At 39.8% G+C, this 17,233-nt stretch overlaps 1 protein-coding gene across 2 annotated transcripts in view; it reads left to right on the top strand.

Annotated features, from left to right (window-relative positions):
* The window catches only part of foxn2a (forkhead box N2a), a 64,083-nt gene extending 54,783 nt beyond the window's left edge, over nt 1-9,300 (top strand). For both annotated transcript variants that reach the window (XM_078229656.1, XM_078229657.1), the window contains exon 8: nt 901-9,300. In XM_078229656.1, coding sequence (XP_078085782.1) covers nt 901-1,396 — 496 coding nt within the window. In that variant the 3' untranslated portion in view covers nt 1,397-9,300. The remainder of the gene's footprint in view (nt 1-900) is intronic.
* Nucleotides 9,301-17,233: the final 7,933 nt, after the last annotated feature.

The following is a 17,233-nucleotide window of genomic DNA, read 5'->3' as shown; positions in this document are numbered from 1 at the left end:
TACCTTGTCAGTGGTATCATTCCTGGAAAGAAATATCCTATCCTCACGTTTATGTCAAAAAGCAAAGATTGTTGGCTTTCTATTGTTAGTTGGGGTTCTAGTCCAGGATCCTATCAGTGGAGATGAGTGAGTCACAGAGGTGGAAATAGATGGTCTGGGTAACATAGTGGATATGTGGTCAGAATCTTATTTTAGGGTCAAATAGGTTATGAACGGTCTGGTCCTACAGTGGTTGGACTTAATGAGCAAGAAGTCTTTTATGACTCTTAAATCTTTCAACATTATCCTTAGCTAGAGCAACACCATTCATGGAGTACCTGTGCTTGGTTGGATATATTGGTACTGTCTAACTCACTTTATGCTTCCTGACATTTTTCCTTTTATCTCACTGTTCTTCCATTTGACCAATTTGTACTGAGTTTCCGCAATGAAGTCAATTGCAGTAATCAAGAGTGGTTACCACAATTGTTCCTGCAGCACCCCAACTCTGCATTTCCCCATACTAACATGATCCCTCCAAATAGTGTCTGCTTATTTCTATCCTTCAGACAATTTGTTTTGTCTATTCCTGATATTTAACCTAAATCCCCATTTAACCTAAATTTTCGGCTTAAGTAGCAGCCTAACTTAACTTTATCAAATGCTTTTCAGAAGTATTTATGACTTTCAATCATCCACTTAAGATGCCACTTCCTAAAAAGTATAGGAGGTTAATAAGGTAGGCGTTGCTGCCTTTGAATCCATGTTTACTGCATTATTATTGTAGAGATACTCCTCAGGTTTACTCCTTATTGAATCCATAATTAATTTATTATCGCTGATCTGGACATTTTGAAAACGGGCATCATGTCAATAAATTTTGAATTGCATTCATTCATATTTTATTTTCCTGTATTTCAGGGACAATGTGGAAAATTCTCCATCGCAGAAAGCTGACAAGAGTCTCTCTGGTTTACCAGTCATCAATAATGATCCTAAAGAAGAACACAATTACAGTGCAAATGATACTGTGTCTCACCGCAGCGAGTCCAGGTCTAGTGTTTCATCCTTTTCCTCTGTCGAGGAAGCCTATGAGTTCATTCCGAAAGCAAGTCGTGGGGGGAGCGACGGAAGTGAAGGCTTCCATAGCGATGAAGAGTCTGAGGTAGATGACTGTGAGCATGAGTCAAATGACCTGTTAGGTGCCAGGGCTTACAAATCCCAGCGATGTGGAAATGACTCCGCTAGCGTTTTAAGTTTGTCTGGAAAAAGCTGCAGAACAATGCAGCAAGAAGTTGATGAAGAGTTGAAGGAGGCTGCTGGTTCACTTTTGCACCTTGCTGGAATCCATATGTGCCTGGACTCTATAGTCAGTAAACCAGGAAAAAGCCGGAATGAAAATCAAAGTGTGAAATAGCCTGTCTGCTCCCTTCTCTGCCATTATGCGTCAATGTGGCAATATTCTTCAATATAATTCCTGCTCAAAAGGAAGAAACAAGCCATACAAAGACTGAGGTGTTTCCCCTTCTATGTAAACTGCCATTTGTTTGCACCTTTCTGAGACAAGAGGTTCTTTATGAGGTTGTGTCAGTTCTTTAAAAAATGGACTTTACAGCAACCAACACATGCAATGGATCAGCCTGCATGCCAAAGTCGGTCTTCAGGCTGTTTTATTGGCTAACATTTCAAGCAGTTGGAAACAGAAGTTCTTTTTAAACTGAAGAAATTAATTTAAGTATTCAGGGTTGAAAAGGGGTAGTGGGGCTTGGCAATATTGTAGGCTGTATTTTTCAACCTAACATGTTGATGTTTTAAAAATTAACCCCCTCATTTTTTTTTCTTTCCTTAATTTGGTTTCCAGAGAACAATGAACTGCCTCTTGTGGTACTTCACTGCTAAATGTCCCTAGATTTAAATAATTCTCTCTCTCAGGTTTTTGGGGCACAGTACACTGACATGAGGAGCTCCCAGTAAGCACCATTCTTCGTGCACAGACTAATTCAACCGACTATTTGACTGAATGGGATATCACAGTAAGGCAATTCTGTTCTTATTGCTGTCCAAATACACACACTTTTCAACACGGGTCATTGGATAGTCATCAGATGTTCCCACTCGTTGGAGAGCGTGTATATTTTTCCCTTTTTGCAATGAAAGTAATTGTAGTACCTCTTAACTGCTCCCCAGGCTGTGAAGAGCTAAATTAGTGGAGGCCGTGAGAAGGCTGCACTTTACATTGGAATGAAGTTGAAAAAAGAAAAATGAAGTTGACTTCGCTATGCAGTTTGTTTTTCTTTTATTTTTTTTATAAAAATGTCATCACCAATGGTTGTGCTTCCATGATCTTTGGAGAACTGTGATTGCCACTTGCAGAAATTATTGGTGTATAAATCAAATTGTTCAATCAGAAGCTACAGTTGGTTATGTTAAACTGGTAATATTGTATACCCTATAATAACCTGGGAGTCATGTGATAGCAGAGGCCTGTGGTGACTCAAAGGACTGTACTGTCGTGGTTACATCAGAGGATTGGATTACCTGTACGTAAGCAAGCAATACCTCTAAACGTCACTGAGCATGTGCTTTAGATTTAAAATCAGCATGCAATGCAAAGACAACACACTATCATTTTTAAAAGTTCTACAAAATATATAAAATAACAGCTGTGTTGAGGTGCAATGCTGTTGAATTCTGGACTCAAAGTGACGTTTATGCTGTGACTTATGACCTCCTCTGAATCAACTGATGAGGGTTGGGCCTTGTAACACGTTTAAATGTGCTTGTATTTTTTTCTTAACTGTTCTTCAATGAGTATTTTTGTTCCATCTCCAGCTGCAGAAGTGGATGGAAAGGTTGCCAGCTGCCAGGCCTTTACCTAATGCCAGAAATTATCTGTAGACTTAACCTCTCATAAGTTTTTCCTCCCTCGCCACAATGGGAAGTCCATAATGAAAAATCAACCTGATACAACTCAGTGGTAGTTTATTAACACTGTGTGCTACCTCTTTTGTGCATTTCTTAACTTCTAATTCTTGATTTGAACTGGTGATCATGACTCAAGAACAACCACACTATTGCGATATGGAATTATAATCTAGTCCAAATGCTTTGGGTACAATGTTCGATAAGTCCTACTTATTGGCAGTGGATTCAATATCATGTTTTTTATGCAGTGGATGGGTTTGCAACTGGATCCATTGATTTTCTTTACTTGCTAATGTTAGGTTATTATGCTAGAAATTGCTGACAGACTGCTCTGGAAGCTCACTAGAGCCACATGCAGAAATTTTGATGGCAATGTGATAGTAAAGTGCATTGTTAATGGCCCCTTTGCTGATGCAGGTACATATAAAACATCCTAATGAAAATTCACGTAATATGCTTTAACTATCATGGACAATGGCAAAGGGAGAAATTTTCCCAGTCATCAGTGGAAACCAGCTGGGGATGGGGGTGGCTATTGTAGCGTTATCGCCCCATTTCTGCTGACTACCACTTTAATTGCTCACTGTGGTTTCATAGATGGCATGCTCACTAGAAACAGACAAGAGCCTTGAATGTAAACATTTGCTAATCAGAGTCCCTGATTAGATTTTAAATTGGGCTAGAGCAGAGAAGCCACTGCAACCATGCTTGATGTAGATCAGCAGTAGTCAGGAAGAACAAAAGGCCATTTAAGTCAAGCCAAGAGTACTACTTTGGCTCCCACAAGGAAAGTTGCATACTTTCCTGCCCCGAACTCTACCTTCTCCCCACAATTAATCTGCTTGCCTTCGAGGCCATCTTTGCTGGGTAATGTTCAAACATCCAAATGCCATCCGTCAGCTAGCTTCTAATTTTCACACTCGCAGATGAGGCACATTAGTAAAAATGTTATGGGCCTAATATTTGGGCCTATGATTGCATTTGGCAGTTGCTTCCCTGCCCTACTCGAAATTCACTGGAAGTTAAAATCCAATCCCAAAATATGCAAGACTTGTAGATTTACATAATAGAATCTCACTTTCAAACTTGAGAGTGTTTGGTGCCAATGCCTGCTCTTTTACCATTGAAATTTATGGGCCAACACATCAACTTTCTTGTGTTTGGAATTATATTTTTTCCAATGACAAAACTATATTTCTTGAAGTGAACCATTGGATGTCTGGGAAACACCCCTTGAGAAGTACGTACTTCTCATTGTCTCCTTATCTGTGCCACTGGAGTGAGAATTCTGCTGCCCTTGGATAGATTCCTTTTTTTCTTTTTTTTACAATATTTTCTGATTTTGGTAATTTTTGAGGCATAATTAGTGCTGCAGTTTTTTATTGTGGGGTTGGGAGGCGAAACATGAATAATGCAAAAGATTTTTCACTAAAATAAGCACTGGGCAGCTGGCACAAAACAATCTGCTTCTTATTGGTCATGTAGCAATATACAAGTAATAACAGGAATGTACAGTGAGGGTGGGTTATTTGCCAATAACAGAAAATAATGCCCTTTCTGAATAAAAGGTTTTTCTCTTTCAAAACAAAGTATACTTTTTAAACTCGTGTTCTGATATAAGCCAAGTATAGTAGTTTTTGCTGAACTTTAGAGGTTTCTTAACAGTTTCATGTTGACATGCTCCGAGGGAGGGATAACAAGTCTGATACAGAAATTAAAACTTCTTGTAAGATCAGTGAAAAAAGAACACTGTGTACCACGGAAGATATAGGGTGGGGAGCTTTCTTCATGTTTCATTGTATGGAGTGTTGCATCACGCATTCAAACTGCTTGGTAATAGTCATTTCCTGTCAGTAACCTGTTTGCCAGATTTTAGTTGTTTGCCAGTGTTTTCACAAAGAAAATCCACATTAACTAAAACATATGTTTATAATGAGGACATACCTAGCGTACCAAGCAACTAACTCAGTCGCATTGGATATGTGCAGACCAATACACCTTTGTCATGGCCAGGAGGGTTGTCAGTTTGACTTTCATTTACTTAATTTTCTGAATTGAGGTCCTTTTTCCATTCCCTTGTCCCACGTGAATGGAAGAAGCCTGAAGGCAGATTGCCACAGACAGTGGTAAACTTATTTTCACACCATTTGTACTACTTGTGGGTCTGTATGCTAATGTTTTAAAATAGCTCCCAGGTCACATTTTCCTGTTTTCATTATACGGGTAGATCAAAATAAACTTCAAAAAAATGTAATTGTGGTATAGTTGTCCTGGGCATTGAGATGCAACAGCAAAACTCTCTGACCTTTGTCTTTCTCATAACTACCGGCAGTTGAGTGTTAATGTAAATAAATAATTTAAATTCCATTTTTTTTTAACCAACTGGTTTTTGGTTTGCAGAAATCCATCATCAAGTGAGAATTTCTGTCCAATAGTTGAGAAATCCACATGAGCTCATTTTCTGTTGGTTTGTTACAGAATCTATATTTGATTCCCGTCAGGGCAACATTACTTAAAATCTGAGACTTGACAGATTGCTTTGAGCTGCAATTCAGTCAACTAACATGATGCAAGTTTTCAGCACATACAAATTTACAACACTCTCTTTGCTGGCTAGACATATAAACAACTATATCTATGTAACTACTGCTGCACACAAAATGGTGGCCAGATTCATGAATTGTTTGCTTAAGCAAAATTATCCTAACTTTATTTTCAACTTCAATTGTTCATTCACAGTAATAGCATAAAGATAAAAAAGTAAGTACTGTTTATAAATAAAATATTAAATTCCCTAGGAATTAATATATTTATAAAAGCTGCAACAGCAAATAAAATGGCCACCTCTTCAACAGTGGCATTAATGATAATGGTTACCTGTACCTCTGTAATCAGTTGATCAAATCTCCCAAGCAAATTATAATGATTTATTAATTTGTTAACTCGTAGTTTGACAATATTGTAGGTTTAATATGTGGGTTTGAGAACAGCAAGCACTGACTTCCTCCTTTGAATTGGGCTTTTTCATGCTTGCTCGCTACCCTCTAGCACACCTCACTCAGGCAGATACTCACATACAAAGATAGATTGAGGACTGAAACTGGGACAGTTCTTCCCGGGCTATGGTTACACTGAACAGAGTTCATTAATTGAACCAGCAGGGAAAGCCAGAAGTGAAGAAGGAATTCCTCCAGAGTCAGCAAGTTTTAACAATTCTTTCTTTCTGCCACCCTCTAAAGCCATTGATTACTTCCTGGGATGCAATTCCATAAGCATTGTTTAATGAATTTGATCCTATCAACACCAGATCTGCACATTCCAGTGGGGTACGGTAAAAGGTGGTTTTAGGAAAGTGAACCATCGCTGATTTTCCTCTCCATAGAAAATTGATGCTAAGACTGATCCCAGCTGAGACCAATTAATTCAGTATAGACCAATATGGGGAGGCAGTGACACTGTGATATTGTCACTGGACTAGTAGTCCAGAATACCCAGCAGCATGGTCTGGAGACCTGGCTTCAAATCCTACCATGGCAAATGGTGAAATGTGAATTCAGAAAAAATCTGGAATTAAAAGTCTAATGACCACAAAACCATTGTTGATTGTTGTAAAAACCCATCTGGTTCACTAACGTCCTTTAGAGAAGGCAATCTGCCGTCCTTATCTGGTCTGGCCTACAGTATGTGGTTGACTCTTAAAATGTCCTCTGAAATAGCCGTGCAAGGGAAATTAGGGATGGGCAATAAATGCTGGTCTTGCCAGCAATGCCCACATCCCAAGAAAGAATAAGTATAAAAACCAGTTGCATGCTGTCTTCATGAACCATTGAGACGGCGATGAAAGAATTGTTACTTCTGCTTAGCAGGCATTCCCTTGTGTGGAAATGATACCCGTTGCATCTAACTTCAGTTATGTATAGAATGCCATGCTCTCAGTATTTTGAAGCCATGTGATCCACTTCAGGACAGAGGAAAAGATTCAATCTTATTTTTCTGTTCTGCACATTCATGTTTATATTGCATTTCTGCCCAGGACTGTCATGTGGATCAGATCAATATCATGCATGGTACCTGGGCGGAAAATTTACAGAAATGCTTCAGAACACAGTACAACTGGTCGTCTTGCTTCGACACCAGTGTTAGGAGTGGCCGAATCCTCCATTGCTATTGTAGTAAATGAATCTGTTGAGAATTGTGCAAAATCAGCTACAGTGTGAATATAGCACTGCTGTAATGCAAAATGGAAGAATGTCAAAGTTTCTTCCTCTGACCTTATATGTAATATTTAATTGACATGTGGATGGCAGTGTTCTTATTTTGTTTGGTGTATATATAAAATCTGGGGCTTTTTCCCTTTGATGCATAATTTCTCACCTTAAGGTGATAGTTCATACTGGTGTATAGTTCTGAGAGATCCAGCTGTCGACCTTTATTTACAGTGCAGCAGAAGTGAAAATTATTCATGCCTACACAGCAAATGCTGTTGCTATGAAAGTGGATAATATCATATTTAAGACTTCATTTGTCAAAAAAGCCATATCTGCTTCCTAACAAGGGTCCTTGGAAAGAAAAAGTCTTCAATAGCTGGAGTCATACCAAACACAAAGGAAGATGGTTGTGGTTTTTGGAAACTAATAATCGCTGCAAGAATTCTTAAGGAGTGTCCTCGGCCTAACAATCTTCAGCTAAGGTTGGAAGTGGGGATGTTTGCTGATGAATGCAGTACTTAGTCCCACTTGAAACTCCTCATAGTGAAGCGGCCTGTGCCTGCATGCAGCAAGATCTGGAAAACATGCAGGCCTAGACTGATAAGTGCCAAGTAATATTTGTGCTACACATGTGCCAGGCAGTGACCATCTCCAAATAGAGTCTAACTACCTGCCCTTGACATTCCATCGTATAATCTTCCATCAATATTCTGGGGTGTCGTCATTGACCAGGACTGGAGTAGCTATGTAACTACTGTGGAGACGAGACCAGATCAGAAGCTGCATATACTGCAGCGAGTGTCTCGCCTCCTGATACCCCAAAGCCTTTTCACAATCTACAAGCCATAAATCGCAAGTGTGATGGAATGGTCTCCACTTGTATGGATGAGTTCAACTCTAACAACATTCAAGAAGCTTGACACCATCCAGGACAAATTGTTCCACTTGATTGGCACCCCATACGCCACCTTTAACATTCATTTGCTGGGTCAAAATCTTGGAGCTCCCTACCGATTGCAGCATTTTGGGAGCATGTTCATTACATGGACTGCAGCAATTCAAAAAGATAGTTCATTGCCATTTCATGAGTGCATATAAGAATGGACAATACATTTTTGTCTTGTAAGCAACATCCACATGGCCGAAATGACTACTAATTTTAAAAAATCAGATATGGGAACCACGGCAGTTTTTACTCTGTTTCTGACTGTCCCTCCCCCACACCACCTCCAGCTTGAGAACTGAGAACAAGTTTGGGGCTTTCATTCTCTCCTTTGAAGTAAACTACAGAGTTTTTAATTCCTTTTCCCAGCAGGTTCCTGAAATTATGAACAGTCACCCATTAAAAATAGAAGCAATATCTGGGGGTGTAATTCTAGATATTGATAATTCTAGTATATATTTTCTAATTGTGCGGGAGATATGTTCAACACCTTTTTGACCACTACGTTTTGGAGTGGAGTAAGAACTTGGAAAAACTCTTCTGATAATACAACCAGTCAGGAAGTATAATGAGTACGTTTTGTATTGGGTGATTTGAGTGAGCAAAATCTGCAGAGTAGAGGTTTACTGCCATAGCTATGTATCCAAAAGCTGTTCATAATGCTATGCGGTTTTTTTTCTCAAGCTAGTTGTGGCATTCTGCCTGAGCTTACATTATGCAATTTATATCCTGTTCCATTGCTGTATTGAATACTGTGTGTTCTAAAGCCTGAATGGTGTTCGCTCAGGTAGTTGTAGAATAATGAAATATTTTAAAATAAGCTGGTAGTGAAACAAATCAATACAGCTGAAAAAACCGAATGGATGCAAAATGCCACTTCTTTTCATATTTCTAACCAAAAATATGGCATGCTTAACATTTCAAATGCCTACACAACTAGTTTCTTTTTTAAAAATAAATCAGTAAAAATTGGAGGTATAATAATGGGGAGTAGAGGAAGCATTTGAGGCACTTGGTGATTGGTGTTACAAAATATGTACCGATTGTCTGCTTGCCTGGTTGCAGGCCATACCAAAATTTTCTGCCAATCTGATTCTTAAAGGTTATTGGAACTACTAGTTTTAAAACTTTAATTACACCACCACAACCATGCATGTTACCCTGTGTTCATAAAATGTTTTATAATGTTTATTTTCACCAAAGATATGCAAATTGCATACATATGGGATTGTTAAATAAACTTTTATTTGTAAACTGCTGACTATAATTATTGGGTTTTCCTAAATGAAATGTCTGAATTTTATCCTCAATCACTGGTCTGCATTAGCCAAAACAATAGATACGTTCTCAGGCCTGTGCTCACAATAGATTAACTCATTGCTAAGATTCCTGTGACATTAGCCTCTTGAAGAGTATAGTCCAACTATAAGCTAACACATTTGGAACATCTTTTATAGAAGGAGAGATTAGAATCGATACCACTAAATCTGAAGTGTGTGTGTGTGTGGCTAGATGTTAGCTAACCTATGATGCTGTGGAAGCATCTGACTATACAGTAAGTCTGCTGAAATCAGGAACTTTTAAAAATATATATTCATACAATTCCTACACTGCAGAAAGGGGCCTTCACCAACTTTCTGAAAGAGCATCCTGCCCAGAGGCACTCCCCTCCACCCTATCCCCCTGCACATCCACCTCACCTAGACAACTTTGGGAGGAAACCTATGGGGGGAATGTGCAAACTCCACAGTCATCCAAGACCTTTCCAAAGAATAGGCCAAGGCATATTCTTTCATGGATTTTGAGCATTGTTGTCAAGACCAGGATTTGTTGCCCATCCCAAGTGTAAGAATCTGGAGGCCTGGCTTTGTTGGAACACTGCAAGAGGCCAAGGTTGGACTGGGGGCAAGGTGAGCAATTGAAATGAAACTACCAGAAGCTGGTGGAGGGGAAGAGGGGTGGTCATGTTTGCGGATTGAATGGAGGGGTTCCACAAAGCAGTCATCCAATTTGTGTTTAGTTTCCCTAATGTCAAGACTGCAGTGAATACAGTATAATAAATTGAACAGGGTTGCAACATTTGCAATTCTTTAATCCTCTGATAGTAATCTCGTATCCAAGAAGAATTGAAGGAATGTGGTCAGAGCCTCTATTTCTGTTCCGACTTCTCTCAGCAACTAGGATGCATTTCATTCAGTCTGGGTGATTTTGACTGCAGACAGATGTTTAAATATCTTGGGCGAAAGCCTCCCCAAAAAAATCTAAGTGTTATAAAAGTTTGAAAATGGGAATCATTTGGGCAAGTTCAGCGCTGCCATCTTGCATAACCCCCCGCCACCCTCTCCCCCCACGAACAAGCCCCTTGACATTGTGCACAGCCCCACCCTCACCCAAGCCCACAGGCCCCACCCCAACTCAGGCCAGCCCCTTGGCACTGCTCTGGCACACTGGGCAGGGTGCCAGGTGGGCACTGCTCAATGGGTACTGCCCGACCTCGCTCCCACCCCCCCAACCACCCCAAACAACTTTAGACCATGAACTCTCTTCTCTATTCTGAAGTTTCTTCTCCCTCTTTCCAGTCTGCATCTTGTTTTTGCTTTGAACACGTTCTGCTATTCTGCTTTTAGACAGTGCTGACCTTCACCTGCTCTGGACTAAAATATTTGTCTTCAATACTATCATCACCACTATGTCTTGCGTTCAACAACATCTCCTGCCTTCTAATTTAATCCTGAAGTTTTATTTTGTTCCACTTGCCCCTCCCCACTTTTTCAGCAACATAAAATCTATCACGTTTCTACCTCTCGACGGTTCCAGAGAAGAGTCATATTGGACTTGAAATGTTAACTCTGTTTCTCTCCACTGATGCTGCCAGACCTGCTGAGTTTTTCCAGCATTTTCTGTTTTTAGTTCAGATTTTATTCTCTTTACTTTTATTTCATTTAATCTCGCTACACCCTCATCGTGACATTGGCAACATCCCCTTCTTTTGTGGAGACAGGTGCAAAATACACTTCCAGTCCCTGATTCATTCCCCCTGCTTCCAGAAGAAAATCTCCTTTTTGATCAAGAGTTTTTGCAGCTGCAAGGACTTGATACATTAGATATACCAGTCAGCTACAATTTAAATGGAACAGCTTAATGAATCAGTTTATCTTTTAAAACCTTTCAGGAACTGATTCAAAGCTGCAGCATTATTTGAACAGACATAATCAATTCCGTTACTGTTTGCTAATACAAATTACTCAAGCCTGTTTGGTAATAAAATCTTTTATGCTGGTATCCAGTGCTACTAATATTGTCTTCTGAAGGATGTGGCACCTAGTAGAAATACCACATCCATGTATCAATTAGCTACTGTTAGTAGCACTCTTATCTTCGTGTTAAAAGCTTGTGGGTTCAAGCTCCAATATGAACTTGAGCACATATTTTGGGAGTGCCATTCATTTTTTTTTGGAGATGCCAACTGATATCATTTAGGAGTGAAATTAGCAAGTACTTTCTCAGGCATAAGGTAATGGAAATCTGGAATTTGCTCCGCCAAAAGGCTGTGGATGCTCCAATCAAACTTACAAGACTGAGATCAATAGATTTTTGTGAAGTAAAGGTATTGTTGAGACATGGTAAGAAGTTAAATTGAAATATAGTAGAAAGGACAGTTTGAATACATTGATAGTGATTGATTAGCAGAAGACAAAGGTCCTGACAATTTCAGCAAATGATTACATTAGTAGTTTAAAAATTAATTTACTACAGGCTGCAAATGAGAGTGGTTGAGGGTGATGCACTATAATGCAATGCACAAACTTACATTCAAATCTCCCATTTATTCACTTAGAAGTTATCAGATGGGATGATTCGATTAAAGATTGAAGAGCCCATGCCAAGGCGTGGCTGTATCTTGCTATTCTACTGTTACATTGAAGGCAAGACAAGAAACAAGTTTGCTTATCATTTTAGCTAAAAGCTTTAACTGAATTTAAGCAGGGAAATGGAACAAAGGAGGGTAAATAGAGTTGAGGTACAGATCAGCCTTAATCAAATTAAACTGGCCAAAACAGGTCATTTCTTTATTAGAGAGAGATACAATTGGCTATATAGCTTGATGGTTACCACACTGCATCAGTGTGAGGAGGCAGGTCTCAAGTCTACCTCAGCCAGAACAGGAATTGAACCTGCACTATTGACATTACTGTGAACCAAATCTAGGCGACTGAGCTAACACTTCCCCTCCTGTTCCTGTATTGCTATGCAATTCTAATGTTTTTTGTTTTTGTTAAAACAACACATTACAGGGCAATATGACAGACTTGCTTACCTTGTCCCATCCTTTCACGTGTCTGTTAAATAAAATGTTGCCAGTTGTAGCTTAAAGAACATGGAGTGATGTTAAAGAACATGTAGATACAAGATTAGATGCAATGATATTTAGAAAATATGGCAGGAAAAAATTCTTTACATGGAGTTGTGAGGCTGTTAAAGTCATTTCCAGCGTTAGTAATTGAGGCAGAAACTATGTCAATAATCAAGACTAGAATGGGAAACGGTGGGTAAATATGATTAGATGTATTTGCATATCTGGAGGGCAAATGGCTGCAGAGCCTTGTTTTACAAATAGCCTGTTGCTATTTTGTAAGACCTATGAATTTTCTCACTGGTGCATTAAATTTTAGATAAGGAACATGAATTGCACATTCAGAACTTATAATATTTACTGATTGAAGTTCCTTGGAATTGCTATCAAGCAACTGTGTCAAAAAAAGGGGCTCTCTCTCTGTACCTATAAGAGAATGGCCACTAGCCCAGCAAGAAGCCACGCTTGCAGACAGTGCCAGTTTGATTGGTGTACAATGTGGTCCTACTTCTCCAGTCTTTGCTCCTTGAGAATCCAGCTTCCAGCAGGGCTGTGGAATTACCATTTCAGCTCTTTTCTGTTCTCTATTTTATTATGTCTTCTTTTTATTCATTGTTCCGTCTCCTTTTTGAGTTGTGCTTACACACTTGCTCTGATCATCGTAAAAACATCTTCAGGTAATATATTTGTACATATTTGTATCTGACCTGTTTGCTCCTTCATTCTCTTTCACTTTTTGTAAATAAATAAGCATATATTCACTTTTTTAAAAATCTATATAACTCTGCTATGATCCAATTCTAATGCTGTTGTGGGGGATGCGTTGCAGAATGGAGATACAGCAGGGAGTTATGCACACCTAAATATAGAAGAAAAACCATGTCAGTCTGGAAGGCAGAGCAAAGACATGAACAGAGACATGTTAAGGCACAAGGGAATATGACAAGACTGGATGGCATTTATTTTAATCCAAGGAGTCTTATGGGTAAGGCAGATGAATTGGATGTGTTGATTAATTTATGATATGATTGCTATCAGAGACATGGTTGAGGGACGGCAGGACTAGCAGCTCAACATTCCTGGGTATAGAAACTTCAGACGAGATGAGGGGCGAGGGGTGTAAAAGAGCAGGTGGTGTCACAATATTGATCAATGAGTCAATTACTGCAGTGAGGAGGGATGATATCTTAGCAGGCTTCTCAATTGAGTCCATTTGGGTGGAATTTAAAAACGGTCATGTTGCTGGTAGTGTGCTATAGGCGCCAAACCCCAGTCAAGCAGAGATGGAAGAGCAGATATACAGGCTAATCTCAGATAAGTGTAAAAATGACAGGGTAATAACAGTAGGGGATTTAAGAGTGTAAAAGGCTTAGAGGGTGCGGAATTCTTAAAGTGCAACCAGGAGTACCTTTTGAGCCAGCACATAGAAACTCCTACAAGAGAGGGGTCAGTACTTGACCTAGTTTAAGGGAATGAAGCCAAGCAGGTGGTAGAAGCATTAGTGACGAACAAAGCATTTTGGTGATAGTGACCATAACTCAGTCAGATTTAAGATAGTTATGGAAAAGGACAAAGATGGACCGGAAATAAAGGTTCTGAATTGGGGGAAGGCCAATTTTAATAGGATAAGACAGGATCTGGCCTAAGTAGATTGGGAGCAGCTACTTGTAGGAAAATCAACATCAGAGCAGTGGGAGTCACTCAAAAAGGAAATAAAACAGGTACAAAGCCATCATGTTCCTGTTAAGGTAAAGGGTGGGACCAAAAGGTCCAGAGAACCCTGGATGTCAAGGGAAATACAGAACTGGATAAGGAAAAAAAAGGCATATGGCTGATACGGGGGGCTGAAAACAGTGGGTGCCTTAAAGGAGTATAGAAATTGCAGGGGGGTACTTAAAATAGAAATGAGGAGAGTGAAGAAGCGGCATGAAAAAACACTGGCAGGCAAAATCCCAAGGTGTTTATAAGTACCAATTTTTACAGATGCACCATAGAAAACATCCTTTCCAGATATATTACAGCTTGGCATAGCTCTCAACCATTTCCACTTCATCCCCAGAGGCATGTCCTCCACTACTGTGGGATTCTTTGTATGGTTTTCCTCAGTTAAAAGACTTAATTTTAAGATGTTTCTGCCTATGCTAAGCTTTAAAACTAACTTAGCCTGGAATGCTGGGGTGAGCTTGGAGAGTTGACTGCTTTCTTTGAAAGTAATCCTGCAAGCAAGGCTTTCTCATAAGCCGAAATAGAAGCTTTCACAGCCACACAGCTGCCAATTGTTTATGAAAGTTAGGGACACAGTTTGTACCAGCAATTTCAATAACACATTACGAATAACATATTGTGCATTTCTGTGCATTTTCGAGTCCAGTGAGTATTCAAGATTAGTACAGGGCCTGGCTACGAAGCCGGTCCCAAACTTTTCTCTTTTTTGTTTCTGTAGTTTAAATTTTAAGTTTTATTCAATAAAGAAAATCATTTTTTAAAAATCATCCTAAGTGCTGCCTACATCTATTCTAAGAAATGAATGGACCCTCCAACTATGCTTCCTAACATCGATGACTATCTCCACTCTTTTACTGACATTGAGGGAGAGATTATTATCGTTGCACCAGTTCACCAGATTCTCTATCTCTTTCTTGTACTCTGTCTCATCATTGTTTGACATCTGACCCACTACAGGTTATCAAGTTAGAGGGGAATTTGGCCACACAGTCATAGGTGTATAAGGAATCACCCAGAATCTATGTAATCCACCCTGTATAGATAAGACATTCTGTCAGAGCTTTTCATCATATTTCTGAACAATTCTCTTTTTCAGTTGTAATTGTTTTCTTCCATACTCCAAATGCAGCCTTACCAAGGGTTTTATATTGCTGCAACATGATTTCCCAACTCTTGTACTCAATGTCCCGGCTGATGAAGGCAAGCATGCCACATGTCTTCTTAATCTACTTGGCCACCTGTGTTGCCACTTTTAGGGAACTGTGGACCTGCACGCCCAGATCTCTCTGTACGTTAATGTTCCTAAGGGTTCTGCCATTTTCAGTATAATTCATACCTAACTTTGATTCCTTCAAAATGCATCACCTTGCATTTGTCCGGATTAAACTCCATCTGCCATTTCTATGCCCAAGTCTCCAATCTATCTATATCCTGTTGTATCCTCTGACAATCTTCAGCACTATCAGCAACTCTGCCAATCTTAATGTCATCCACAAACTTACTAATCAGACCAGCCACATTTTCCTCCAGATCATTTATATATATTACAAACAACAGAGGTCCCAGCATTAATCCCTGCAAAACATCACTAGCTATAGATCTCCATTCTGAAAAACACCCTTCCACTGCTACTCTCTGTCTTCTATAACCAAGCCAGTTCTGTATCTATCTAGCCAGCCCACGCTGAATCCCATATGATTTTAGTTTTTGTACCAGTCTGCCACATGGGATCTTGACAAATGCCTTACTAAAGTCCATATAAACTACATCCACAGCCTTTCCCTCATCAATTTTATTTGTCACCTCTTCAAAAAACTCAATCAAGTTGGTGAGACATGAACTACCCTGCACAAAACCATGCTGTCTGTCACAAACTAGTCAATTTTTCTCCAAATGTGCATATACCCTGTCCCTCAGTATCTTCTCCAAAAGCTTCCCCACCACTGATGTCAGGCTCACCTGCCTATAATTTCCTGGATTATCCCTGCTTCCTTTCTTAAACAAGGGAACAACATTGGCTATTCTCCAGTCCTCTAGAAGAGGATGTGAAGATATCTGTTAAGGCCCCAGATATTTCTCCCCTTGCCTCCTGGGATAGATCCCATCCGACCTCGGAGACTTGTCAATTTAGGATACTCAACACTTGCTCCTTTGATGTATTGATGTTCTCAAGAGCGTTCACACATCTATCCCTGACCTCAACATCCGCCATGTCTTTCTCCTTGGTGAATACTGATACAAAGTACTCATTCAGGATTGCATTCACTTCCTGTGGTTCCACGCATAACTTCCCTCCATTGTCCTCGAGTGGGCCCATTCTTTCTCTTGCTACCCTCTTGCTCCTAATATATGCATAAAAAGCCTTGGGATTCACCTTGACCCCGTTTGCTAAACAAATTTCATGGCCCCTTTTCGCCCTCCTAATTCCACGTTTAAGTTCCTTCCTACTGTCATTGTATTCCTCAAAGACTTTGTCAGTTTTTAGATGCCTAGACCTATCATATGCTTCCTTTCTCCTTTTGACTAAGCTTAAAATTTTCCTCGTCATCCATGGTTCCCAAATCCTGTCATTTTTATCCTTCATTTTTCCGGGGACATGCCTGACCTGCACTTCAATCAAATGGCCTTTAAAAGCCTCCCACATGCCAGATGTGAATTTGCCCTCCAATTGCTGCTCCCAATTCACATTCCCCAGTTCCTGTCTAATTTGGATGTAATTGGCCCTCACCCAAGGGCCACTCTTGTCCTTATCCATGACTCCCAAACTCTTATGGAATTATGGTCGCTAAGCCCAAAATGCTCCCCCACTGAAACATCGATCACCTGGCCTGGCTCATTCCCCAATAAGAAGTCTCACAACACCAGGTTAAAGTCCAACAGGTTTATTTGGTAGCAAATACCATAAGCTGTTGGTAAATAAACCTGTTGGACTTTAACCTGGTGTTGTGAGACTTCTTACTGTGCTTACCCCAGTCCAACGCCGGCATCTCCACATCATTCCCCAATACCAAGTCTAGTCTGGCCCCCTCCCTGGTTGGATTGTCAACATACTCTTTCAAAAAATCCTCCTGGGCATATCTAAAAAATTGCTCTCCATCC

This window comes from Mustelus asterias, chromosome 15 (assembly GCF_964213995.1).
Source record: "Mustelus asterias chromosome 15, sMusAst1.hap1.1, whole genome shotgun sequence".
Classification (NCBI taxonomy): domain Eukaryota; kingdom Metazoa; phylum Chordata; class Chondrichthyes; order Carcharhiniformes; family Triakidae; genus Mustelus; species Mustelus asterias.
Note: the sequence above shows the minus strand (reverse complement) of the source record. Positions and strands in the feature narration are given on the sequence as shown.